The sequence below is a fragment of the Plectropomus leopardus genome, chromosome 12 (genome assembly GCF_026936395.1).
Source record: "Plectropomus leopardus strain MGB_pleo_1.0 chromosome 12, ASM2693639v1, whole genome shotgun sequence".
Taxonomy (NCBI): Eukaryota; Metazoa; Chordata; class Actinopteri; order Perciformes; family Serranidae; genus Plectropomus; species Plectropomus leopardus.
Genome location: NC_142187.1, coordinates 25,358,348 through 25,375,577, shown reverse-complemented (window position 1 = coordinate 25,375,577; position 17,230 = coordinate 25,358,348). Strand labels below are relative to the sequence as shown.

The 17,230-nt window shown below is 39.7% G+C and overlaps 1 protein-coding gene across 16 annotated transcripts in view; it reads right to left on the bottom strand.

The window, feature by feature from the left end:
- The window catches only part of obscnb (obscurin, cytoskeletal calmodulin and titin-interacting RhoGEF b), a 70,307-nt gene that overhangs the window by 43,129 nt on the left and 9,948 nt on the right, over positions 1–17,230 (bottom strand). For 12 of the 16 annotated variants that reach the window (XM_088085643.1, XM_088085626.1, XM_088085627.1 and 9 more), the window contains exons 9-33: positions 16,536–16,811; positions 16,170–16,451; positions 14,679–14,954; positions 14,271–14,552; positions 13,510–13,803; positions 12,645–12,926; positions 11,610–11,885; positions 11,247–11,519; positions 10,886–11,152; positions 10,515–10,784; positions 10,165–10,431; positions 9,206–9,472; positions 8,950–9,062; positions 8,012–8,165; positions 7,765–7,926; positions 7,561–7,665; positions 6,194–6,460; positions 5,013–5,282; positions 4,628–4,894; positions 4,255–4,521; positions 3,027–3,293; positions 1,998–2,267; positions 1,645–1,914; positions 1,169–1,435; positions 77–343 (exon numbers count right to left, since the gene is read on the bottom strand). In XM_088085643.1, coding sequence (XP_087941769.1) covers positions 77–343; positions 1,169–1,435; positions 1,645–1,914; positions 1,998–2,267; positions 3,027–3,293; positions 4,255–4,521; positions 4,628–4,894; positions 5,013–5,282; positions 6,194–6,460; positions 7,561–7,665; positions 7,765–7,926; positions 8,012–8,165; positions 8,950–9,062; positions 9,206–9,472; positions 10,165–10,431; positions 10,515–10,784; positions 10,886–11,152; positions 11,247–11,519; positions 11,610–11,885; positions 12,645–12,926; positions 13,510–13,803; positions 14,271–14,552; positions 14,679–14,954; positions 16,170–16,451; positions 16,536–16,811 — 6,258 coding nt within the window. The remainder of the gene's footprint in view (positions 1–76; positions 344–1,168; positions 1,436–1,644; positions 1,915–1,997; positions 2,268–3,026; positions 3,294–4,254; positions 4,522–4,627; positions 4,895–5,012; positions 5,283–6,193; positions 6,461–7,560; positions 7,666–7,764; positions 7,927–8,011; positions 8,166–8,949; positions 9,063–9,205; positions 9,473–10,164; positions 10,432–10,514; positions 10,785–10,885; positions 11,153–11,246; positions 11,520–11,609; positions 11,886–12,644; positions 12,927–13,509; positions 13,804–14,270; positions 14,553–14,678; positions 14,955–16,169; positions 16,452–16,535; positions 16,812–17,230) is intronic. The other 4 variants (XM_088085638.1, XM_088085640.1, XM_088085641.1 and 1 more) reach the window with 2 other exon arrangements.

The following is a 17,230-nucleotide window of genomic DNA, read 5'->3' as shown; positions in this document are numbered from 1 at the left end:
CACAACATAAACACTTGTTTCATGTAAAAATAAAACTCTTCCAAAACTTTGCCAAAGAAAAGACTTGACTCCATACCATTGACTTTCACAGTTGCAGATGTTGTCTGGTCCCCACACACGCAAGAATACTCTCCACTATCTTCAACCTCAAGATTCTTCATCTGAAGCTCACAAGAGGTCTCCTTAATCTTCATCTCAAACTTCTCTCCAGCTTTAAGGACTTCAGAGCCTTTCTTCCACTGAACGCCATCTGCAGGTTTTGATAACTTGCAGCTAAGTGTCACAGTCTCCCCTTCCTTTTTCTCCTGGTTCTTGAGCGTTTCTTTAAAAGTGGCAGGTAGCGCTAAAACAAAATGAACAATGACTTGATTATATAAAACAGGATTCTGCATTTTCTCGGGTTGTGATGGGAGGATGGAAAATGAGTAGCAGTGAAGAAGACGTATGAGATGAGTTGTCAAGCGTCAGTCGTCCAAGGTTAGTCTTTGGAGCCCAAACATTATTCCAAAAGTTGGGTCGATGCTCCTTTTGATGAAGGTTTAGCGAACGGTGCACTTTTATGTAAAATCACTGCAATACAACTGAATGAAATTCTCAATAAAATGCTCAAAGAAAAGAAACATTCCTTTATGCAGTGTGCAGTCTTAGGATAACAAGACATTGTATTTGGGAACAGGTCACTTTGAAATGTTTTCACATGCGGGTGGATGTCATTCACAATTTGTGGATGTGGAAACAGTCTCTCAATCATACAAACCCAAAGACAAATTAAATAGAGTGCTATATCCCATGATATCTACATGGTTTATAGCAGACCCCCCTCTAGGACATGAATATAATTGAGGGGTCTCAGCTGCAGTGTGGTATTATCTAAGCATCACGGCACATGAGGCAGATCAGTAGGTCTGACATGGCATACTATGTAGCAGATTCCCCTCAGAAACAATCAACATCCTGTAACCAACTGGCCTTTAAAGAAAGACAAACCATGAGCAAAGTCAACAAAGCTCTAATCTCATTGATTTAAAAGACCTTGCGAAATACATCAACGAGAGAACTGGAAAGGCAAATAACTCTCCAATGAAAGTTACTAAAAATAAAAAAAAAATCCGCTCTTCAAGACAAAAACTTATCCCAGACTTGCATGCATACATACTTAAGCTCTTACCATTGACTGTCACCTTCGCCATGCTCTTGGCAGTGCCCACATCACAAGTGTAGATATCGGTGTCTTTCTCTTCCAGGTGTCTAATAGTGAGAGTTAAGACCCCCTCCTTCTGGGACATCTCATAGCGACCTCCATCCTTGAGCTCTGTGTGACCTTTAAGCCAGATCACAGTGGACGGGGTTTGTGCAGTTTCACAGTGCAAGGTCACGGAGCTCTTCTCCTCTGCTGTGCTGTCCTTTAGTGCTTTAGTGAATTTATGGACGGGCTCTGTAAAGAGAAAATTCCTCAAAATTTAGGATTTATCTATGGTTTGACCAAAGAAGACTGTCTCAGCACTGATTCTACATTTAGTAAATAAATTGATTAGCTTTTATTGCAAAAAAAAAAGAATTGTCATAGAGAAGTGTCATTAATGCTATCAAACTGCAAAAGGTGCAAGTACAGTAAGATAAAAGATGGTAAATATAGAATTTTACCTTTGATTTCTAGCTTGGCCTTAGTGGTTGCACCTCCAACAACTTCACAACTGTACTCTCCGGAGTCTTGAGCACAGACGTTACGGATGGTGAGCTTCATGACCCTGCCCTCTTGGCTGATGTCATACTTCTGGCTCTTTTTGATGGCTTTGCCTTCCTTGGCCCACTTTACAGTGGAACTAGCCTGAGTTACCTCACAGGTAAATGCAGCATCTTCCCCTCTATCAGCTCCAACATTCTGTAGTCCTTTAGACACAGATGAAGCTTTGTCTGCAACAAAGGATCATAACATGTTTATTTTAACATCCTAACATTTCTTTAACTTTGTCAGCCCTCTTAAATATTTAGCTTACCTTCAACTGATAGTGTCGTTTTGGAGCTCAGGTCTTTAATGTTGAAGACCACCTCTCCAGCGTCAGCAGGAGTTACATCCTTGATGGTCAGCATGTACTTGCGTCCTTTACTGGTGATATTGAAGCGGCCTCCGTTTGTAATGCTTCGGCCATTTAGAGTCCAGAAACACTCGTCCGTACTCTCACGAGATAAGATGCACTCAAAGCTACAAGACTCTCCCTCATTCACCTCAGCTGACTTCAGCCATTTGGTGATTCCGATGCCAATCTCTAAATTTTGAACAAAGAGCATTAATTGGTGAAGATGCCAAACAATGCCGTATGTTTGAAAGCTAAAGGCCCATACACATTGGGGGGGGGCATGACAAATAAACAATGATGAAAATGCAAAATACTCTCCTGTGAATTATTCGCTTCAAAACTATTCCCATCAACAGGGATGCAAATTTGCAGTCATTGCAACACTTGTTCAGTAAAAAGGTTTTGATGCAAATAGATTTGCAAGCAACAATGCAAACTGGCCACAACTAAGGTCACTGGGATCCTATTGACCGGCACTTGGCAGTTTGTCTCAGGTAAGTTTCTTTTAGGTAACAAGTTCTGAGTGAATTTGAGCTCCGTCTGGTAAAAAGTTACATAGTACACAGTAACGTTCTATCTGTAGGGCTTTTATTATGAAAAGTAAGAGCGCCAGGAATTAATCTGGTATGCTCTGAATTTGTCGAGGTTGGAAGGCATAATTAAGTTTGCTGTCATGGTTTTAACTTCAGAGCCTCTGTGTTGTTTTGTAATACTCAGAAATAAAATTGATGCCTTTTTTGCAATGCAAAACTTTCGAAAAATCAAGCATGTTCCAGAAAAAAAAAGTACATAGCTTTTTCACTGCGTAATATTCACAATTTGTGTGAAAGTACTCATGACAAAAACAACAGTTCTGAAAAATATGCTGACATACAAATAAGTTATATAAAAAAACCCCAGTGTGTAAAGGCCTTGACACTGTAAAACTGTACCTCAAACAATACCAACCTCTTACAGTGACCTTTGCTTTAGAAACCTCAGTTCCAAGATCACAACTGTACTCTCCAGCATCTTCTTTGGTGACATCCTTGATGATCAGTCCCAGAGACTTGCCTGTGTGGAGGAGCTCATACTTTGATCCAGCCTTCAAGACTTTTCCTTCTTTCCTCCATATGGGAGAAACTCTGGGCTTGGATGCCTCGCACGCCAGAGTTATCATGCCTTTCTCCTCTCCAATGACATCATCTAGAGACTTGAGGAACACAGAACGCTTTTCTGGAGGGGAATTGAGAAAAAAAGAATGACTGAAGGATATATTATATTATTACCTTTTGGGTGGACTGCGGTAGGACATAGTGGGTATGTTTACATGCACACAATCAGGTTGTGTAAACAGCATACTCTGTTTGGATGTTTCAAAATAGACCTGTGGGATATACTAACATTATTCTTTTCAATAACATTCTTTGGACATGTGTACATCACTTTTGGAATACGCATGTTTATTGTTAAATTATTTATTGTTTTTTACCACAGTTTGCAAATGGCATCTTGTCTGTTCATGGTTAGCTCTGTGCGTTTTCATGGATGTAATGTACACAAACCAACTCATTTATAGTTTGTTAGGGTGGGGAAGAGAAGCATGCCCAAAAGAAAAGCCCACATTTCTGGTCAGAAGGAGAAACACACTACTTCATAAATGATCAAACACTTGGATATAAATTTTTTTTTGGATATGTGCAAATATCATAATTGCAACCTTTTCAATAAAGTGGTTAAAGGAATGACTGATGGAGGATGTGTTTGTAGGGTTGAACCAGGCTGCCACTGTTGTAAAACCAAAAAAATCATATTTTGACACAAAGAAGCAAAAGCAACAGCCGAGTCACTTTTCCATGTTTTGACGTGACAAATGACATGTTGGGGCTTTTTACCTGGAATAGCAGGGCTGCATGTAAACAGAAATATTAGTGGAATTAGTGGAATATTAATTTTCATTAGCCATGTCAGCAACTTAGTAGAAATATTGTCATTTCAGAATATTATGTGTCAATGGCAGCATTTATACAGAGTTGATTTTCAGAGCAAATGCCAATGAAGTTACAGGGAGAATGTTACTTATGACCAAATGTTTCAGAGTATGATCACACATGAATCTGTAATTTCCTGCCTTAACCTGATATTGATACATTAATCTATTTCTTGTATACTTGTAAACATGCATTCCAGTTCTTACCTTTAACCTTAAGCGTCACAGACTCTTTCACCTTGCGGACCTTTAAGGTGATAATGCCCCCATCCTGAGGTGCTAAGTTCTTCAGTGTGAGCTTGTGAACGTTCCCTTCATGGGTGATGGTGTTGACTTCATTCGTGAAGAGCACCTTGTCATTCAGAAGCCACTGCACCTCTTCATCTGGATAGTTTATTTCACAAGTAAACACTGCATCGCTGTCTTCATCAACCTCTGTGTCTGCCAAGTGCTTGGTGATCTTAATTTCACGCACTGGATGGAAGAAACACAACAGTTTTAGTTTAAAGACAATTTAGCGTGAGATGGTTCAACAAGAAAACACACAATATCTGTATTCTGTTTTCTTTAAATACTGCACCTTCAACATTAAGTTTTCCTTTGGTCTCAGCAGGTCCAGACTGACAGCGGTACTCCCCACTGTCTTCTTCAGTCAACCTATGAATGGTTAGTTGAGCCCTTGTAGCATCTTGCTTCATGTTAAACTTGTCTGACGCTGCCAGAGGTGCCTGATCTTTGAACCACCTAACCTCTTTGGGTGAGGCAGTGAATTTACAGCTGAGAATTGCAGAGCTTTTCTCCTTGGCCTTTACATCTTTCATGGGCTCTGCTATCTCAAGCGGACGCTCTAAATGTGAGGAACAGCATGTGATTAGACTTAACTCAATTATGCGTGATATGTCAGGTATGATAGTACACAAGTAATTGTACTTGACTGCTGTATAAAAGCAATTCAACATGTTTACCTTTGACTGTGAGCTGAGCTAAGGATCTGCTCTTTCCAGCTGTGAACTGGACAGGTCCTGTCATCGACGCTTTGGTCTTTTTGAAAGTGAGACGGTGCATAGTGCCCTCTTTCTCCATTTCGACATCAGCGCTCTGCTGCACAGCAACTCCATTCAGAGTCCATGTAGGAGGTTTCACAAGGTCCACACTAATTTCAACTTCAAAAACAGCTGCAAAAGGTTCTGTCACTTCTACCGAACTAAGCTCCCGCACAATGCTGATGGACTGCTCTGGAGATAAAAAAAAAAGAGAATGGTTATTAACAGCAATGTTATGATTTCATAAGATAAAAGTAAAACTGATCTATAGTAAAAGACAACACTAATAGTTTTTTTTAGGACATATCAATTTGCGTTCCATATGGTTGATATTATTGCTGCACTGCTGGTCAGAAATTAAGAAATGGCATCCAATATTTTGTATGTGCTATAAAAATCAAATTGCAGGAACTTAGTAGGTCATGTATTTTCTACATAATGTTACCTTATTTTTCATTAGCCTAATAAGTAATCTTAAAACCTCTAAACCCATCGATTACAACAACAAAGCCTCTGGCAGCGAGGGCTAATATTTTGAGTTGATCAGGTGTAGTCAGCAGAAATTCAAACCAAGACCTCCTCCTCTGTGCACTGGTTAGTTTGGCTAATCTCTTTAGTAGCAATCTCTGCATTCATATACAGTATCTGTATATGAATGCAGATACATTTTAATACTCTACTTAAATAAAGCTAAGTTGTCATCACATGATAACAGATGGGTTCCACAACTGCATTTCTGCCAATGCGTTTAACCTCTCCTCACGAGCTCTTTACCTGCCGTTCAACTTGATTGGCCAATTCTACTTGGACTACAAACAGAAACCAGAACTCTTCCCATACCAAAATCTTGGCCCGTCGCCTATAGATTCTGCATATATATGCAGAGTCTGTTAATGGAGATTATAGATAGACAGACAGACATAGATATACAGACAGCGACCTCATTGACGGAGAGTCTGATGGCTTGTTTTGTGTAAATACTTTGAGTATGTGCATGTTTAAGTACAGCTAACAACTAAATAGCTGCATTTGATAATCCAACACTTGTTAACAAACACTTGGCACTAAGCTTGGTCAGCCTTTGTCATCTTCCACCATGTTACCTTCCACAAGAAGTTTACAGGATGTCTTGTCATCAGTGCCGTCACAGGTATACGTGTCTTCGTCCCCGGAGTCCACATCGTTGATGGTGAGTTTTCGGTACACATCTTCACTCTTGATCTCGTACTTCTTGCCGTGTTTGATCTCCATCTTGTTCTTGTACCACTTCACCTTTGCGCTGGCACGTGACACTTGGCATTCAAGGTGACCACGATGCTTATACATCGCTATCTTATCCCTGAGTCTCTTCACAAACTTGACAGGCAGCTCTACAGTAACAATAACACCAAATCAATGAAAACTATCAAGTATGCCACAAAGGAAGATTAAAGGCCATAAATGCCAAGGCGTCGCCAAAGCCCTTGCCTAAGCGTACTGTAGGAAAGGCAATGTTCATAATTAAATTATGTTATGGCCAAAGCAAATGGATCTAACAAGTAATGGAACATTAATGCTTTTGATGCACCATTAGTTCCAGCATTTTTCTGCAAAAGCTAAAGCAGACAGCAAGAATCTTGTAATGACACCACATTAAATGGGAATTACAGTGTGCCAGTCACTCGTTTACATATCAGTTGCTATTTGATTGCAAACAGCGAAACATTGATATAGAAACGTGCATGCTGATGAAACTTAGAGCAACTTATAATCGACTGAGAAAAGTATGCCAGGTTATTTGTCACAGACTCTGTACCTCTGAATCATTTTTTTCCTCATACTACTGGAAATTTCCAATCATCAAATGACCCCAGAATATCCAAAATCAGTGGACCAATGATGCCTTCTCTAAAGACCATTGCACAGACCTACATATTCAATCAAGACTTAAAGCTATGACAAATCAGCTTGAAAATAATCCTAAACTTCAGCTGGTAAAACACCACAAGAGTTGTGTTTCCTTTCGCCATCAGGCCTCAATGAGGCATAACAATGTAAATGTAAATTGCAACTGGATTTTCTATCTCACCGATACTGTCAGAATGATGCATTGTGTTTACTCTTCTAGCAAACCAACATTTCATCTCAAATTAGAGTGACCTTTTACATTTGGTACACTAAACCAGTTGAAATGTTGAAGTCAATTTACAAAATAATATGGGAAATTTTAGTTTGCATGCAGACTTCTGTATGGTGTAATATTCTGTTTACATTAGACTAGTTGTTTAGCATTTAGAGGACAATAAGGTTTAAAATGTGCTAAGCAAGGTATTACATTGCTTGCAACCTTCTGACAGCTGTAGTGATACTGAATAGAAAAAATCCATTTGCAGCCACATCCAAACATTGTAACATGAGGGTGAGCTAATTCATGCAGCAACATACAATACATACTGTTATGTTATTTAAGCACATAAAGCAGACTTGTTACCTTTCACTTTAAGTTTTGCAGTTGAAGAGGCTTTGTCAGCTGTGAATTTAATCTCACCCATATCTTCTGGGGAGACAGACTTAAACAGCAGTACATACTTTTTGCCTGAAATGAGAAAGAGACAGCTTGTCCGTAATCGTTTTTCAGGTAAATTCTATAAAACTGCATGAATATATAGGCATATACATGGTGTACTATTTTTACCTTCTTGTCTCATCTTGATGTTGTCACTGACTTTGAGTTTGGCAGTTCCTTTGTACCACTGGCAATCAACTTCATCATGTGAGATTTCACAGACAAATGAAGCACTCTCCTTCTCCATCACTTCCACATCCTCCAGCTTCTTGACAATCTTAATATCTCTGGCTGCAGGGAAGATATTTCAAAGATGTTTCTATATACTGGAAATACCTGACTGATTAGTGTGCTTTATGACATGACTAATAATTACCATGAACCCTGAGCTTGGCGGCGGTGTTATCATCAGGAGTACGGCAGATGTAAGTGCCTGCATCCTCAGGGGTGCATTTGTTGATGACTAAAGTGCGCTTTCGGCCCAAGGAATGGATGCCAAAGTTCTTCCCTGGTTTCAGTTCCACATCATCCTGCAGATTAATCATTTTAGCTTAAAAATTTCACATTTTAACAATGATATCTTCATTCATATAGCAATGTTAAAAACAGAGTTCACAAAGTGCTTTTATAGTCAAAGCAAAAGAAGAAATGGGATACTCAAAAGGTAATGAGTGAATAAGTGAAAGCAAAAAAGTCCACCCAAAAATGGTAGAGTGAGGATGTCAAATGTCAAATTTAAAGACTAGATTAAATCAATTTAATCAATTAAATCAAAAAAGAAATAAAAGATGATGTAACATAAAAGCCAAGTGATTTAAAATAAGTCACTGATTCTGCAAGCCTTATCTCCTCAGGCAGGTTGTTGTAAAGAAGCGAGGCGGAGGGCACGCACATCCAAAAAACTTAAACAGGTACTGGATCAAAAAATCATTCAAGGCAAGAATCAAACAGAGGATCTGCACACTGTATTAAAAGTTCTCAGTCATTTTTAATGCTGCACATTTAAAATTACTGGGAGCTTTTAATAAAGTGTGTAGATCTTCTGTTTGGTTCTCACCTTTAGATCTAAGCCTTGACTTTGGATCAGCCAGGATCTAAGGCTGCTAACTGGCTCGTATGGGGTCAACATTTCTGTCATGTAGCTTGGGGACAGACCAAGAGGAGCTTTTAAGGTGATAAATAAATCAATTCAAAAATGAACAGGGAGCCAATGGAGAGAAGCCAGATTGGAGTGATGTGATGTAGTCTGTTAAAAACAGTATTAAACCATATTATTTCAGTCCAAAGACAATGATTCAAATAATAATTTCTCACCTTGAACCATCTGACATCTGCATTTGTCCTGGACACTTCACATTCAAAAGTGGCCTTCTCCTTTTCAGGAATACCAATATCGAGCAAGGGCTTGGAGATCATAGCAGGAGGTTCTGTAGAATTACAACGTTGGTCAAAAAGGGACTAAATTATGACTTGTGTCAGAATAGGTGCTTTACAAAAAACAGAGGTTTGATCCAGAAGGACCCTTGCGACTAATTAGGTGACTAATTGACTAAAAGGAAGCAGCCCTTACCTGTGACAATCAGTTTGCAAGAATTATGAACTCCTTCTGCTTGGAAGGCAATACTTCCTGCATCCTCCCTCTTGAGATTGGACAACGTTAAGGCGTGCTTCTTTCCAAGAACTGTGATTCGGCAGTTTGCCCCTGGCTTTAACTTGGCCCCATCCCTGGTCCAGGAGCCTTCGACATCAGCCTGGCTGAGCTCTATCTCAAGAGTGACTGTCTCTGTCTCATGTGCCTTGGTTTCTGTGAGGCCCTTTACAACATGGATCTTTTTGACTGAAGGGAGGAGGGGGAAATGTTTTAAGTGTTAATATGCAAGCTTTGTCATTCAAAATGTATATTCAAACACATATTACAGGAGAATAGCATTCTCATTCTAGGGTCAAGATATGTACTTAAATTGGGGCTGCCACCCTGAAAGTCAGAAATTTGAATCATCAGTCATCAGTTGGAGACCTCTCAATCAACTGAGATTGCTTCTAGTTGAGTGGTAGTTCTTTGTGCAATTCATTTCTGATTTGCTGCAGAGTGAGCGCTCTTGACTTTCATGCTGCTCTGCGGTAAAGAGAGCCTCAGACATGCAGGCAGCAGCATTGAAGAGGAGAGACTTTCAGCTTAGAAATGGTGAAATTACACCTCACAGAAACTTAATACAACACAGTCTCTGGCTTTTGTTTGATATCTAGTGTTGGCAAAAAATGTTGCACATTTTCAATCCATTGATAGCGAACTTTGCTCGTTTCCTATTATATGTGAATGCAACTGTCATGCCATCTAAACGTCCCACTGAGCCCATACAAAGTTAAAAACTTATTGTGGTAAAAAAAAAAAAAAAAGAAAGAAAAAAAAACCGTCACTATTTGTATTGAAAAGCCAAATCTGATTCAACTGGCATAATTCTGAGTTGGGTAAAGCCCTAACTTAAAGTGTATTGCATCTTAAAAAACATGATTCTGAATCAGTCTTACTCTCCACATTGAGCTTGCTCTGGGTTTTGTCATCCAGAGTTTCACAGGAGTAGATGCCTCGGTCAGCATGTGTCACACTCTTGAAGACCAGAGCTTGTTTGGCTCCGTCTACCCGAATCTCGATGTTTCCTGCAGGCTGCAGCACCACGCTGTTCTTCATCCATTTCACTTCGTTTGACGGTTTACTGAGCTCCACCTCCAGCTTGACCTCACTCTGCTCCTCCACTGTCAGGTTTTCTAGCTTTTTCTTAAACGTCACAGGTTCATCTAATTGAGGTGCAAATAAGTGTCAACCTTAATATAAGAAAATTACTTAACAAAAAAATGTTATCTTAACGAAATGTACTTACGTTGTACTTGTAGGGTAGCTAGGCAGCTTTTGCCTTCTGCATCGATGCTAATCTCTCCAGCATCTTTTTGGGTGACAGAGGTAACAGTGAGTGAGTGACTGCCACCTCCTCTCTCAGTCTTATACTTGGGCCCAGCAGTGACAGGTATACTGTTGTGGAACCATTTAACACTGACGTCTGCTGGATTCACAGCGCACTTGAAAACAGCGTCTTTTCCCTCCATTGCAGCCACATTGTTCAGTTTGGTGGTCAGCCTCACCACTCTGGGTGCTAAAAGGAACACAACACATCAAATTAAGCAGACCGATAAAAAAGAAAAAGTTTCCACTCTGTAACTTTGAATGTTTGAGTTGTATTAAATGATTAATTACCTTTTGATGAGACTTTAGCAGAGGTCTTGTCATTCCTACATTCACAGCTGTATTCTCCTTCATCTTCTTTAGTCATGCCAGTCACAGTGAGAACCCGCTTAGCACCATCTGTCCTGACGCAGTGCCTGCCTCCAGGTTTAATCTCACGGCCATTATGCTGCCAGACAACATCCCCTGAGGCTTGATTTAGTTCACAAATCAGGCTAAGTGTACCTCCCAACTCCACTGCAGCAGGTTTCAAAGGGACGACAAACTTCAAAGCTGAATCTGAAATGAAAAGTCGGGTGTCAAAACAAAATCTAGCATCTGAAGAGGTCTATACAGCAGTTAAAAGATTGTTATAAACATTTTTATGTCTTGCCTTTAACTTGAACTTTAAATTCCATTTTGTCTTCAGCTGTTTGGCAGGAGTATGTTCCACTGTCTTTGGATTCGGTGGTTTTAACTATCAGAGTACGAGAAAGGCCATCTTTTTTCATTTCATACTTGCTGCCCTCCTTGAGCTCCACACCATCTCTAAACCACTTCACGCTACCACTCTCTATGGTCAGCTCGGTGGTCAAAACAACTTTTTCACTTGCTTGAACAACACATGTGTCCTTGACAAGCTTCTTCTGGAACTTGACAGCTGCGTCTAAAGAGAAGTAAGAGCCTCTTTTCGGTGATCTGTGCAAAGCGATATCACAAGTGTGGTAAAATTAGATATAGTTGAAATCCATGTTACCTGTCACCTGCAGCTTAAATACCAGCTTCTCCGTTCCAGCCTCACATGTGTATTCTCCAGCATCTTTTTTCTCTATTTTTTCTATCACCAGCTCACGACCCTTGCCCTTTGATTCCATGTGGACTGCTTTGCTAGAAGTCAGCAGCTTGCCATCCTTGTACCACTTCACCTCTGTCTTAGAGTCGGAAACCTCACAGCTCAGAGTGGCTTTCTGTGAGAGAGTAGTTTTCACCTCCCTCTGGACAGACTCCTTGTTAGAGAAGCCAGCTTGGGCTTCTGCAGAGCAAAAGAACAATTTGATGTAAATGACAACACATCAGTCAACCCGAAATATATTGACACAGCCAAAACCTAGCCAGCTATGGAAACACTAAATGACTGAATACAAACTGGGAAAAAATGGAGTAAAAACACATAATTGTACAAAATGAATAAATAAATAAATTCACATTTTCATACCTCCTTTTCCCCCCTTTTCCACCAGCATAGAACCAGTTCTGTTCTGGTTCCCATACCTGATTTTGAACCATTGAGAGCATTTTGACCAAAAATTAATTAGTTCAGAAGCAGAAAAAATGGTTCTCAGATGGAACCAACAAATAACAAAAGAACCAACCATGACAACATTAATGGACTTGTTATATTCTACAGTTTGGACTGAGAGGATGGATTAGGGAACATTGATTAACTGGGTCCATACCTTTGAATCTGCCTCATTCACTAAGTTCGACTTGACTAACCCTGGCAATGAACCCCAAAACCTTTACCCTAACCATTTTTCCACTTTTTAAATGTTGACTTTTTGGACTGTTCTTTTAAAATTCTACACCAAAAACTTCTTCAAAATGCTATTTGACAAGTCTGTCAGATATTAGGCGATAACAATTAAGAGGTCAAGCGAGAAATTATAGGGTGAAAAAGATGTTGCTCTCCTTTTTACAGATTGTCCATTCTGAACAGAACTGGATCGAGAACCAGAGCTAATTTGGTGGAAAAGGGGTATCAGAAGTACTTGCTACGTGTTATTCCTCCTACCTGCCACATGCATCTTAAACACCAGCTTCTCAGTCCCAGCCTCACAGAAGTACTCCCCAGCATCCTTCTTCTCCACGCTGTCGATCACCAGCTGGCGACTTTTACCCTTCGACTCAGTATGGACTGTCCTGCTGGAAGTCAGCAGCCTGCCATCTTTGTACCATTTCACCTCTGTCTTGGTATCAGCTACCTCACAGCTCAGAGTGGCTCTCTGGGAGAGAGTGGCTTTCACCTCCTTCTGGACTGACTCCTTGTTGGAGAAGGCTGACTTGGGCTGGATTTCTGCAAAAGTAAAATGGAGAACATTATGGCATTGTTGTCTTTATTTTAATACAATTAATCAAAACACTGCAAAACTACAACACGAATTTAACAATACAAGAAATTGCAAATAACATCAATACATTAACAGAGATACAATATATGTGCAGTAAAGACCAGCAAACTGTATATTAATAGTTTGCATAAAAACGTGCTATACAAATAAAGTCTGATTGACTGATTGATTTATTGAATGAACAGCAAAAAAATCACACTAACAACTATAATACCAACATACTGCAATATTCACATTTCAACCCAGAAAAGTAGCTAAGCAAAACTAAAAATTCAGCCTTTACTGCTGTTCAAGCAATGAGATAGTAATAACTGGCAGCAGCAGAGTAGTAAAATTAGTCATTAGTTTGTCCATTAATAGTTAGTCTATAGTTAACTAGTTAGTTAATAGCAAATAGTTGTTAGTCAGTTACTTAGATAATAGTCTACTAACTATTAGTTGAAAATTAGATTAATGATGCCATAGATATTTACAAACTTAACAAATTTTGCTCAAATTACATACACTACTCCCTTTGATTTCTTGTACCTGTAACTTGTACTTTAAATGCCAGTTTTTCAGTTCCGACTTCACAGGTGTATTCTCCTGCATCTTTCTTCTCTATACTGTCGATCACCAGTTGTCGAATCTTGCCCTTTGACTCCATGTGAACTCCTCTGCTGGGACTCAGCTGTTTGCCATCCTTATACCATTTTACCTCTGTCTTGTTATCGACTACCTCACAGCTCAGGGTGGCTTTCTGGGAGAGAGTAGCCTTCACTTCCCTCTGGATGGACTCTTTGTTGAGGAAAGCAGGTTTAGCCTGGGTTTCTTTAGAAGCACCTGTAAAGGAGTGTGGTGGCAGTACAATTACATATACAAAACTAGACTTGATTGTACAAACCGCAGCACAAACACACAGCTTTGGATTCACTGCAGCATGTCAGATTAAGGGACACACAACATCACACTTTGCAGTGTGGGGGTAAATGACCACTAACATCCCAAACACATCAAAATATGACGAAGATATGAAAATACAGGCAGAGGGTCTGCAGATAAATACACTGCCACACACTTCTAGTGGGTCATGAGTGAAGATTGAGAGAAATTACCTCTGTATGAGTATATACATTGTTAGTTTTAAGAAAATCCTGAATGGTAAATATAAGATTTTTTTGTCATTAAAACTAGGTTTTACCTCAAAAGCATCTCAGCTTTATGTTTTAGATGCTATGTCCTCAAAAAATAAAAAAAAACCAGTTAAATAAACATTTGTTATTTATTGAAATAAAGAACATTCCCCTTACCTTCCACATGCACCTTGAAGACCAGCTTCTCAGACCCAGCCTCACAGATGTACTCTCCAGCATCCTTCTTCTCCACGCTGTCGATCACCAGCTCACGGCTCTTGCCCTTTGACTCTGCACGGACTGTCTTACTGGTGGCCAGCAGCTTGCCATCTTTGTACCATTTCACCTCACTCTTGGAATCGGATACCTCCCAGCTCAGAGTGGCTTTCTGGGAGACAGTCGCCTTCACTTCCTTCTGGACGGACTCCTTGTTAGAGATTGCTGGCTGGACCTTTGTGTCTGTGGAGGAGACCATGAGTGCGAATGACAAACTTTTTTCTTGTCCATTGATGTTAACATCTGCTATACCTCTTAAGTATACAGATCAACAGGAACACTGTAAACCTGTTCAGTCCTTGACCCTACCTGCAACCTGGAGTTTGAAGACCAGCTTCTCAGTCCCAGCCTCACAGATGTATTCTCCAGCATCCTTCTTCTCTATACTGTCAATCACCAGCTGCCGAGTCTTGCCCTTCGACTCTGTGTGTATGGTCCTGCTGGAAGTCAGCAGCTTGCCATCCTTGTACCATTTCACCTCTGTCTTGGTATCAGCCACCTCACAGCTCAGATTGGCTTTCTGGGAGAGAGTAGCTTTGACCTCCCTCTGAACAGATTCCTTGTTGAAGAAAGCTGACTGGGCATCTGGGGGTAAGTCAGCAAGAAATACAGTATTATTATGAGCAGTGTTGAAGATCACCAATAACTGAAACATATGAGAAACATCGAACTGAAGCATTCTTCAGGGTATCATTCATTATTTACTCTCCCAGGCAAATTGCATCAAGTTTTCTTCGGGACATTTAAATCACAAAATTGATGGTAAATCATAAAAAATGTTATTTACAAAGAATACTAAATGTGTAGCAACTATAGACTCTATAGTATATATGGATGACATAATATTGCCATAAAAGTGAGACTAAAACATTTCAATCGCCCCTTACTGGCTGGTTGTGGAATAGATCATAAACCCCACCCCTTCCATGTTTGCATATGGGACATGTGCTAAACTAACAACTCAAAGTACAGGTCAAATAAATTTTCCCGAATAACATTTCTGTCATTTTAGGTAGCTCTTAACACTCTAATGTATTTTCAAGAGTTAATTTTTTTCTGAAAATTTTGGTCAGAATTACTAATTTGATGCTATAAAAAAGGGGTGTGACGTCATGACTGACAGCAATTTGTGCCAGTCAGAGTGTTTGTTATCAATGGAACATCATATTTGTAAGACGCTGTGCATTTGGGGATTTGTAGGTTTTGCTACAAACTATATCAAAAGAGATACTGAAGTTTTCTTTTTAGACATACACATGAACATATACTCATACATGCATGCATATCATATTAATGTTTTCCTCTAATACATGTCTTGTGCTTGTCATTTGTGTTGACAGTCATTTTTAATTGAAGTTTTAAAGCTGTACTTTGTAGGGAGTGAAATATTGAATGTATGTTTTTAAATGAGGACCCCAGCAAGATAAGCTGTGCTTTAGGGCACAGCTAATGGGGATCCTAACAAAATAAATAAATGAATGGCCCTGCTTGCGAATGGTTAAATGGGCAAGAACTAGATACTGCAGAGATTGGTACTGCATAAACTTTGGCTTGAAATAATAGCACCAAACCAAGGTGGCAGCAGCTATATCCAGAATATTAAGGCTTCATTTTTATCAAGTCGGAGGAAGTGGAGACAGGTTCATTTTTATATACAGACAACGGTAGCAACTAACACTCTGAAAACCTCAGCTAAAATCATATTCATTAAGTAGTTCAAAGACCGATTCTTGTGAACTGTATAATACTGAACATATATGTGAAATTGTATTTCACAATTAAACAATCAAGAAGTCCTACCTGACACAAATATCTTGAAGACCAGCTTATCCCCTCCAGCTTCACATGTATACTCTCCAGCGTCGCTCTTCTCCACCTTTTCAAACACCAGCTGACGAGTATTTCCTTTTACTTCTGAGTATATCATCCTACTGGATATCAACAGCTTCCCGTCTTTATACCATTTCACCTCTGTTTTGCTATCCGAAACATCGCAGCTAAGAGTGGCTCTCTGGGAGAGAGTAGCTTTCACCTCCTTCTGGACTGACTCCTTGTTGGAGAAGGCAGCTACAGCTTGAGTTTCTGAGGAAAATATATAGTAAGGAAATGTATATCTGTAATGTGCAGTATAGTGTTGAACGATATCAAAAAAGCATATCCTCTTACCTTTTATCTTGACGTGGAATGTGACTTTGTCTGCTTCTGTCTCACAGGAGTAATGTCCCTCGTCACTCTTCTTGGCGTTTTTGATGATGAGTTTCCTTTGAGTCCCTTTGGAGATGGTGGTGGTTCTTTGGTCCTCAATGATCTTCACTTGATCTTTTTTCCACACAACAACTGCACTGGCTGGGGACACCTCACAGCTCAGCTCAAGATCTCCTTTGAGGGACGATGACAGTCCCATGGTACCTCTGGCTTTGTTCAAAAACTTGGCAGGTTCATCTGAAAGAAAAAATAGATGGCAACTGAGTCATCTTATTTAAAACTAATTACTTGTCAGTTTCTTTATTTTACACCAATAGAATGTGTCTTACAGAATAAGAGAAGTATGTGTAAAATCTCTGTGACATTAATTAAAATCTCTTTGAAAATGTATATCTTTTTTGTTATCAGAGCTGCTCAAGAGTGGAAAGAGTTTGACTTGGCATAACAGAGTAACACTGTAGTTCATGATGACAGAAAGCGCTTTCCTCTATTTGATGGCTTATAAGCATATGCTAGCAGCCATCAGAGCAGGTCACATTTCAGTATATCACATGTCTGAGACAAACTGAGACAAACACTGAGCCCAGTTCCCTTTACGCAATCATCTTTGCACCCAGCAGAGCATATTGGGGATATTTGCCTCACAGGCCAACAAA